General features: G+C 47.3%; 2 protein-coding genes across 2 annotated transcripts; one reads left to right on the forward strand and one right to left on the reverse strand.

The window, feature by feature from the left end:
* Positions 1-2,941: 2,941 nt before the first annotated feature.
* N7506_008226 (DUF3659 domain-containing protein) lies at positions 2,942-6,400 on the forward strand (the record flags this gene model as incomplete). The annotated part of the gene is made up of 5 exons (XM_056957519.1): positions 2,942-3,277; positions 3,319-5,191; positions 5,276-5,716; positions 5,809-5,828; positions 5,909-6,400. The coding sequence occupies 5 exons, from the start codon at positions 2,942-2,944 to the stop codon at positions 6,398-6,400; spliced, it is 3,162 nt and encodes a 1,053-aa protein (XP_056806909.1).
* A 50-nt stretch (positions 6,401-6,450) lies between these two features.
* On the reverse strand, positions 6,451-6,687 carry N7506_008227 (uncharacterized protein; the record flags this gene model as incomplete). The annotated part of the gene is made up of 1 exon (XM_056957520.1): positions 6,451-6,687. One exon carries the CDS (start codon positions 6,685-6,687, stop codon positions 6,451-6,453), a length of 237 nt encoding a protein of 78 aa, XP_056806910.1.
* Between the last annotated feature and the right edge of the window lie 3,369 nt (positions 6,688-10,056).

Raw genomic sequence — 10,056 nt, forward strand, 5'->3', positions numbered from 1 at the left:
ATAATTGATAATCTCAGTCTACCCTGCCGGCAACGCAAATCCTGACCGACTCTTAATCAGGGGGGTGATTCATTATACATTGGCGTCGAGATATGCGGTAGGCACGGGCATCACCTGTTCAGTTGGAAAAAAATAAACATAAAGACCTCCACAATAAAACTACTCCTTTGGAAACGAAAATTTCATCAACTCCTCCGTTCATGTTTCAGATGGAGAAACAACGTTCATCTAGCAACAAGGAACTGGTGTGTCGACTTCAATGATCAATTGCTGTATTGAACGAGATCGTGTGTCAATCCAGGAGGCATTTTTGAGGATGTGACACCTTCCGGTCATTTACCACTTTCCGCCAGAATTCTTTTGTAAGTTTGTTTATTAACCACGCAAGTAAAGAGAAGTTGTAAATCATTGGCCGAAGGCTACAGAGACTGAGGACATTTGACTGACCAGCATTATAACCAAAGTTTTCCCTTGAGGGCAGCATTAAACATAAGAGCAATTTGATTTCTACCTAAATGAACAGAGAATGCTGAAGCAAGCCGGACGCAACCGGTATGAAATAAATCTATTTTCAAGCCTCGAATCTGTTGGGTTTAATTTCAGTTTCCTGCGTACGCTGAATCCGGGATAAACATCACTCAACCTATACCAGATACCCAATGAATATAGCTCCGACAGGTTACGGTACGAATGATCATTGCCGACTATCCAAGGCAATATTGTGCTGCTGGCCTCTGACCACCGTCTGCTTGAAAGATGTTGCAATGTGACTCAGAGTAGGTACTAGCCTTCCATGCAAGTGTCATAGCTAAACTTTTTATAGTGTCTTTGAATCGCCGTCGTCACTTTATCGGTCGGTCCAACCGAAAGGAAATTCCACTTGCACTCACGAATTGTGGAAGGCGGCCTTACACATATACTAAGGCCGGCCAAAGGTAGCCTGGGGGAGATAAAATTCAAGAAAACATCGCGGATATCTATACACTGACGAATACTCAATCGATTCAAATCTTTCGGCGACACGGGAGAAAATGGAACGGCTCATGATCACTGCATCGGTCAATTTGAAGCTGACGGCGACCCCAATTCTTCGCCCAAGGCGGAGATCTTAAACGTTAGCACGATTATCGCCAAGTCAAACATGTTGAAAATGAGTCTCTCATCAGTGCCTACGTGTTCATCTTGCGGGAAACGTGACTTTGTATGCAAAAACCCGAGATCTTGGTTTTGAATCTGAGTCTATGCAGAGAGGCATGGAATCACTTCGCTGAGCCTCATAAGCTTAGACAAGCTCCTACATACCCATGCCGAATTTCCGATGGATATAGGTCGAATAGATGACATCGTCCAGCTATTTTGGTTGGCTAGTGAGTCAGGTATAGAAAGCGGCATATTCATAATGATGCTTCAATATGTGTCGTCGAGTGCAATTTTTGATGTGCCGACAAAGTCTTGCGCATCTCTTGCATGAACGGCCGGACCTGAATCATGAGCTGCTGAAATATCTGGCCCTAAGTACACAGTCCTATTCCTGCATTACACTAATGTGCAAGTGCGTCTCTGTTATTTCCCCAGAATTTTATTTAGAGAGCTGAGAGATAAACACTAAATATTGGGTATTGAAGCTTATCTTGACCGGTCCGCTGGACGTAGGTAGAGAAGAACTGATTTCCCTTCCTGTCAGGGGTGTATTATGCATTCTATACTGGGAAACATGCAATCAAGAGCTACTGTAAGGAGGCCAATAGCCCGCGTCGGGCTCCCTAGGGTTGCCCATGAGCGAGGAAATAGCATAAAATCCTTCTAATCTCACAATTTAAGGTAAGCTACTCGAAAAGCCTCTAGAAAAAGTGACAATAGCGAGATTTACAGGTTCCGCAGCCTGGTCTGTTCACTTGCCGGCGATACACCGTAGAATTGGAATATAAATAACCCCTTAAGCACGCACACTCCCTAATTTTGCGGTCCGTCCTCAATTTTATCCATGTTTACTCTACCAGCTTGGAAATAGAATCTACTCCAAGCAAACAAAGACTGAGTTTTTTTCTTTTTTTCTTTCTTTCTTAAGTTACACAACGGGTTGATATTGGATTCTGATGTAATAATGATTCCGATTGTACGATAGAGCTCTCTGTTGTACAACAGGAACAATTCATCAGCCATATAAGACGTGACAGGCAAACTCTCAGATGGATTATAACGTGGTCTAATACATCGCTGATTGGCCCGCCCAGACTTTCTTCACGTTTGAGGCAAATTGGCTCCGGGAAGATCCATGGGTTGAATTGTTCTGACATTTGACCAGTCATACTGCTTTGGACATTTAATTCCTTTGTAATGAAGACCTAAGACCAGGAATATGACATACTAGATTTCAACAGTGCACAGCCTAATAGATAACATTGTATTGTCTTTTACTAAAAAACTATAACGTTCGTGCAACAAGAAGACTTGCACAAGGTCATACCTACCACCATTCGTAGAGTAGATTGTATAAGAGAATATTGGTGCCTCCGAGTGATCCAATCAATACAGCCATCCTAGCACAAAGGTCCTACTCCACCCTGCTACGTAGTCCGACTTAGCCACACTGTTTCTCCTGATCCTGGTCCCAGCCTGTGATCCGTGAGTCTAGGCAATGATATAAGAATTCTTAAACTCTCCATCTATAAATTGATACTCTCAACTCTCTCTGATTTCATTATTATTTTCTTATTCATATAGGATACCTACCCAGTTCCTGAATTTGACTAATCTGGGAACTGCTGTACATTACCATTACCATTCCAACGTCTTAGGAACTATACACAACACCTAACGAACATAATTGGAGTTCTATGATCGAACTGTGAGATTGAACTTGAAATCTACCTATCATCATTGAACGAACAAGATATCAAAGCATTAAACATCCCCCAACACAAAAACCCCCAACAAAAAGATGTCCTCTTCGGCCGTGAAGGCCCCTCCCAAGCTGGACTCCAAGGCTGGTACACCTACCAAGGCCCGCAAAAGCTCCGACTCCAGCGTAGCCTCCAAGCCCAGCACTACTGCCCAGTCAAGCGCCAAGACTCTCAAGAAACCAACACCCCGCAAGCTCTCCCATAAAGCCCCTAAACCCATTGAGAATGATGTAGAAGAGCAATCGATCCCCGAAACGCCCTCTCCCAAGCAGAAAAAGAGATCCGAGCAGCGTCGCCCTGTTTCTTCTGCCGATGATGCCTCCGTCCCCCCTCCACTTCTGGCTCTGCAGAGCCCCTCGGCCGCGCCGCCTCCGGTCTTGCTGGTAAGGCTAAAGGTGCTACTGAGAAGACAAAGCACACAACCTCGGACACAGCAAATCAAGGTTCAGAGACCGTTCAAAATGGCACGAAGGATGCCACTCATAATCTTCCCATGCCCTTGGACCTTTCTGCGCTGAAGGGCCTCGAGGTAGCCGAGGGTGGAGAGATCCTTGGACAGGATGGAAACCCCATTGGAAAGGTTGTCGAGGGAGCTCCTGAGGATCTTATTGGGCAGACTGTTGGCGATGACGGAGAGATTATCGACCAAGAAGGTGATCTGATTGGCCGTGTTGATATCCTATACGATGTCGCGGATCAGGCTAAGGATGCTGTTCCCGAAGAGGCGCAGTCCAAGCTTAGAGATATCGATTTGGAGAATGTTGTCACAGATCTTGCTCAGCTTGATGGGCTGCCTGTGTCTGATGGTGGTGTTATCAAGAACGCTGCTGGTCAGATCGTTGGCCGCATTGTTGAGGGTGATCCAGAAGATCTCATTGGATACACGCTCAACGACGACGGTGAAGTTGTCGACGAGGATGGCGATGCCATTGGCCGTGTTGACCTCATCCCCGTCGAGGAGCAGAAGAAGGCCACCAAGGAGGCTACTGGCGATGTCACCGACAAAGTTTATGACGCCAAGGACGATCTTGGGGATCAGTACGAAGATGCCCAGGATGGTCTGCCTACTGATCAAGCCAAGAGCGCCACCCCCGTTGTTGACGAAGAAGTCGACGCGGCCAAGTCTACTGCCGATGATGCCGTTTCCGAGGCCGAAGACGCTGGTTCTGACGTCGGAGACGTTAATGCCGTTGATGTCCCAGTCGCCGACGATGCCAAGAAGGCCGTTGATGGCACTGTGGACGACGCCAAGAACACCGCCGAAGAGACAGCCCAAGACGCAGCTGAGAATTGGCAGCAGCGCCTGCCCGATCTCTCAACTCTCGAAGGTCTTAGATGCAACAAGCGCGGCTACATCATCAACCAAGAGACCGGCCAGCCAGTCGGCGAACTCACCGAAGGCGACCCCAAGAAGATAGCCAAGCTCGGTGCCACCCTCGACGACAAGGGACAATTTTGGGACAACCGCGGCAACTTAATCGGAAAGGCCAAGACACTCCCCATTGAAGACGACGAAGATGACAAAGGACCTTTCTCCGGCCTTGAGGGCCTTGTCGTCGGCAAAGACGGCTTCATTGAAGATGAGAACTTTAACTGCGTCGGACGCCTGGTCGAAAGCGACGCGAAGAAACTTAGTGGCCGCGGCGTCGATGAGGATGGTGATATCCTTGATCGCAAGGGTAACGTCATTGGCCGAGCTGAGCTTCTCGAGCCCGAAGAAGAGCTTGAGGAGGCTGGATCTGATGTCTTTGCTGTTAATGGTCTTTCTTGTAATAAGGCTGGATTTGTTATTGGACTTGATGGATACCCCATTGCCTGTGTGGTTGAGGATAATCCCAAGAAACTTGCTAGCAAGAAGATTGAGGATGGTGACATCTACAACGGCAAGAAGGTCGTTAGTCGCATTGAGCTCATTCCTGATGATGAGCTTGATAGTCGACCTGAAGGTGTCTTCGCTGGCATAGAAAGTCTCTATGTTACCAAGGATAGATTTATTGAAAATAATGAAGGGTTTATTGTTGGTGAGCTTATTGAGGGAGATGCAAAGAAGCTTTGTGGACGTGCCGTTGATGAGGATGGCGAGATCACTGATAAGTATGGTAACGTTAAGGGTCGTGTTGAGTCTTATGAAGTACCCGAGGAAGAAAAGGAGGTCCCAGAGATGGATCTTTCTATCCTTGAAGGCAAGATTGTTAATAAAACTGGTAATGTCGTTAATATAGCTACTGATGCTGTCGTCGGTCGTATTGTTGAAGGCGACAAGCGCCTTGTTGGTCGCAAGGTTGACGGTAAGGGCTAGATCTGGGATGATTATGGCTAAATTATTGGCTGTGCCGAGCTGATTCCTGGCGCCGAGGGGAACATGGCCAAAGGACCTTTTTATGGCTTCGGTAATGTAACCATTGGAAAGGATGGCGTCGTTCAGGATAGTGAGAAGATTATTGATTGTCTGATCGAAGGCGACGCTAAGAGTCTTTTCGGTCGCAAGGTTGACGAGGACGGCGATGTTGTCGACAAGAACGAAAACACTATCGGCAAGGCTGAGCGCTGGGAGCCCAAAGAGAAGAAGCGCTATATTAGCTCTATGTCTGGTTGTAAAGTTAATAAGGAGGGTGAAGTTCGCGATGTGGACAGTAATCTTATTGGCAAGCTGACTGATGGCAATCTGGCGACTCTTGTTGGCAAGGTTATCGACGACAACGGTTATATTGTCGACAATGAAGGCAACAAGATTGGCGAGTGTATCTTGTTTGAAAATATCTCTGAACCTGAGCCGGAGCTAGAAGTCGAAGAAGAAGGGCCTACCTTGAAGAGTAAGAGGCTGTCGCGAAGGCCAAGTCCGATTGCTAGCTCGCCTAGAAGATGATCAACATCCTCAGTCAGACTCTTGATTATATCAGGCCAGTTTGCAAGCAAATCATAGATGTAAGTTACCGTTTCCCAATTCCCAACAAACAAAATTAACAATAAACCAGGCTTTCGAAAAAACCGACTAAACACCCAAGGATGAGCTTGACGAAGAAAAGCTCGTGCAAAAAGTCAAGCCACTCCTTGAGGAAGGCGGCCGCATCCTGCAAGAGTGCAATGGGTCAATACGTGCCCTCGATCCTGATGGACGTATCGCTGCGACCGTCAAGGCACGCGCTGCTTCTCGTGATGCCACACCCGAGGAATACCAGCTTGCGGACAAGCTCAAGGAGCTTACTGAGACGGTAGTCAAGACTATTGATAACGGCAAGAAGCGCATTGCTGTTATGCCTCACGCTAAGAAGAAGTTGAACCCCCTTTGGGCATTGCTCTCTGAGCCTTTGTTCCAGATCATCGCTGCTGTAGGACTACTGTTGACTGGTGTGCTTGGACTTGTTGGCCGTCTTCTTGGCGGCCTTGGTCTCGGTGGATTGTTGAATGGTCTGCTTGGTAGCCTTGCATTGGACAAATTGATCAATGGACTTGGTCTGGGCAGTTTGACTGATGCCCTTGGACTTGGAAAGAAATAAAAATTACTGCAATGTTTTTGGTTTGATGTCAGTCGTACTTTACATGTCACTTACTTCTTGGCTGCATTTGTATGCGCCTGGGGACATCTCTTGAGAGAGTCTTTCTCAGTCAGAACATGTCTCTTCTCGACGGGTTCGGGTGCTTCATTGTTCGCTTCATCGTTCACTGGGTGGCCAGGAGACTCAGAATCTTCCGAGGACTCTTCTGCCAAAGCCTTTAACAATCGGTCTCGGGCATGAAAACTCTCCATTCTGCGCTCAGTTCGCCGCTGCGAATAGTCGTACATTGTAGAGAGTTGCTGTTGAGTCGGGAGAAGGGGATGTTACGAAGGATGCCGTGTGAACCATGATCCCAGAAACAAGCTAACTCATCGTGAATGACACGATATGAACTTTGCGTAGTGTTTGTGGGTGGCAAAAATCAACGGTTGCTGAACATTGGCTTGTTGAATAAACCAAGCAAACCCAGCCGTTGAATGTTAAATGGTAGGACACAGTCCAGACTCTCAACACATGCTAGAGCGAGAAGAATTCAAAAATGCGCTTCAGCGGTGAGTTTCTTTCATGCGGGCCAGTACGTTGAAGGTAATTCATCTCAATCAACGTATGGACTTGAGACGAAAAATTTACATGATCCAAGCGGTATTACTGTACCCCTCGGCGAACCAAAACAACCACGGGCAAAGTGGAGGCGTGAATCTACCAGCCCGAAACTTTGGAAAACACAGAATGATCCCAACCACCGTTGAATTATTTCAACTCTCATCAACGAGACGGTGATTCTTGCTAGGATGTGCACAACTGGTTCCTCTGAAGAGACGGTGACCGAAAAGTTATAAAAGGAGCCAAATTCCCAGCCCAAAAAAAGTCAGGACTTCGGTCCTCACACTCCGATTTGTCATGGTGTCCCTCTTGCTTACGGGCTTGAGCGTCTCCGTGGCCACGGCTGTCGCTGCCCCGAGCCCCGCGGGTTTATAAATGTGCTCCCTCGTTGCCCTGAGCCCCGCGAGTGTAAAAAGGTGCTTCGCAGGATAGGTCTGCGCCAACAACAATCTTCGCAGGGAGGTGTTGTGTCAACAAACTACCTCGCAGGAGACCGCTTCATCACCATGTTATCCGCAGCCTAGATCCTTCGACACCAAGAGTCTCCGCAGGGACATCTGCGACACCAAGGCCCTCTAGCCCGTGCAGGCACCTCTTCGTGATGCTAGGGACCAGTATTCGAGTATTCAAGAGTACTCGAAGAAGCCAAGATCTGCGCACCATCTTGATGATGTATTTTGTAATTCAAAATCATCATTGGAGAAATAAAATAGCCCTATATAGAAGCAAACCAATATCAGGATCGTAGATTCAAAATTCAACCTTCGTTATCGAGTGCCATATTCCCAAACCTCCTATCTTCATGGTTTGCGGTCGGCTAGTCTTCCCGCCGCAATAGAATTTATCCGCCATTAGGGCGTGGAGCGAACAAAATGGTGAGTATTTTGGTGCATCGTGGATGTGTTGATGGTGTTGATAAACGTTGATGAACTTTGACTGGTGATGATGAGCGTTGACGATAGTATGGGCGAGGGTGTTGATGTGTGTATTGTGGTATATGGCCAGGCGGTGAAGTTGAGCGATGGTCACTTAAGCCCAATGTCAAACTGAGGGGTGGTATTTCACCACTAAGGACATGGTTATTCATCAAGTACCCATTCTCTCTTTGTCTTTGTATGGTAAACGGGGAATACTCGGGATACCAGCATTGTAACATGCTAGGAACGACTCCTAAGATCATATAACGCTTCAACAGCAAGATCCAGAATAGAACACACATCAATGCATCTCAATGGAATACCCCAATACTAGTACATACCAGCATCCGTCAATCCAACGCCAACCAAGCCCATGTCTATGCACACAACTACGGTATTGATATTCATAACCCTGCTGATTAATGTTGATTTTTTGTGCATGGTAGTTATAAGCCCATATCTCGGCCCGACGTTTTCCCCGGCCCAATCCGGGGTTCAACTACTCCAAGAAGCAAGATATCAAGATTCAACGGCAACGACCTGGTAATAAAGTCACGGAAAAGAGTGGCTACACTATGAGCTCGATTGCATAGGATTTACCAAGAAAAGTCGGGTTTAACCAGTATTTTGTACTATGCTGGCACTTAGAGAATTCGTGAGTGTCAGCGCATAGATATTTATACTTCATAAAGATAGAAGTAGGTGCATCTTCCTATTCAAGTAGGACATTTTCATCAGTGGAACTCCTCATTTTTAGGTTTACAGAATTCAGTTTTATACCAAAAGCTAGCTAATCTCTCAGAATTAGTGTCCGTTTCCACAGATAATTGATGCTGGGAAAATCTACACTACTTATGCAAATGCCAAGAATTGGCATGTCTGTATTGTTTTCCGCCCATTGGCCCCAAGAAAGCCCCCGGGGCTTCTACCTTCAGCCCATAGCCCATCTGCGGGTGAGGCCGGGTTGGGCCTTGGGCTTTTGGGCGGTCCGGAAGTCTACATATGACAGATAACAGTTTCATCGTCTCATTCTGCACCATTTGGCATCACTTGCTACGATGTTCACCTGGTGTCTACTCAGTAAAGTTCACACACAGCCTCCAAGTCGATTGAGCTGGCCCAATGCAAACACCAATATCCCTCGGTGAAGCTATAATTAGGCAAAACACTCACGATCAGACCTACCAGGTGTAGATGAAGCATTGAATGAGCGCTCAAAATACATTTTGTTGCTCAGATAATCATGGTGATGCGATAAACTGTTCCGTGCGTAGTCGAATTGGCCGCTTCAGACGGCTTGCAATTCACTCACTCTGCTGTAGAATGCCTACATCCACAACGGTCGCGAGTCAAAGGGGATTTCCAATGAAAGAAAACGCAGAAAGGGGCTTGGCTCGAAAATTTCCGATTGGCTTCTTCTACATGGGAGCCGTCGCACCTTGGTCAGTTTACAGCAATTACGATTATATTGCGAGCCCATCTCCTATGTAGCAACCACACCACACTCAAATTGGCGACCACTGCTTTCTGGGCGTGGTGTCGGAGCTCGTGCGATCAAGTGTATGTTCGTTTCCGCTTGTTAGCTCCACCCGCTGGAATGCATCGACCGGCTCAGCAACGCGGAGTAGGATCGGGTAGGACAGTATGGGTCGGTGATTCGTAGCTCGTGCCTTCTAGTTGACTCGGCTATGGCTCGACACCCTACCATCTCCTTTTATCAGTCCGTACCTGATATGGCCAGGGTTCATCTGTAGGCTCGAAATAATGGGGTCCCGCCTCACCTTCTCCTTGCACGCAGACTTAGACTCACAGCCTGCTCGTCGGCGAAAGTAGGACTCATCCGCCATGAGCCAGACAGAAGCATGAGCTCATCTCGGTGCCTTTCGAGCTGTCAGGCATCAAAAGACGTGATATGCGAATCGAGGATAATCAGGATCACCCATTGGACGTCAGGTATTTGATCCGCAAGGAGGCTATTCTTTTGCGGTGTACGAATACCGAGACACGGTGGTATAAGCCCATTGTGCCTTGGACTTTGTATCGGTAGACACATCGCACATGACTGATGCATAGTGTCGACTGAGAGAAGAGCCGAGGCGATGTGAACATTCCAGTCATTTCTCGTCCATGCCACCA

This window comes from Penicillium brevicompactum, assembly GCF_028827555.1.
Source record: "Penicillium brevicompactum strain IBT 35665 chromosome Unknown utg000006l_segment0_segment0, whole genome shotgun sequence".
NCBI lineage: Eukaryota > Fungi > Ascomycota > Eurotiomycetes > Eurotiales > Aspergillaceae > Penicillium > Penicillium brevicompactum.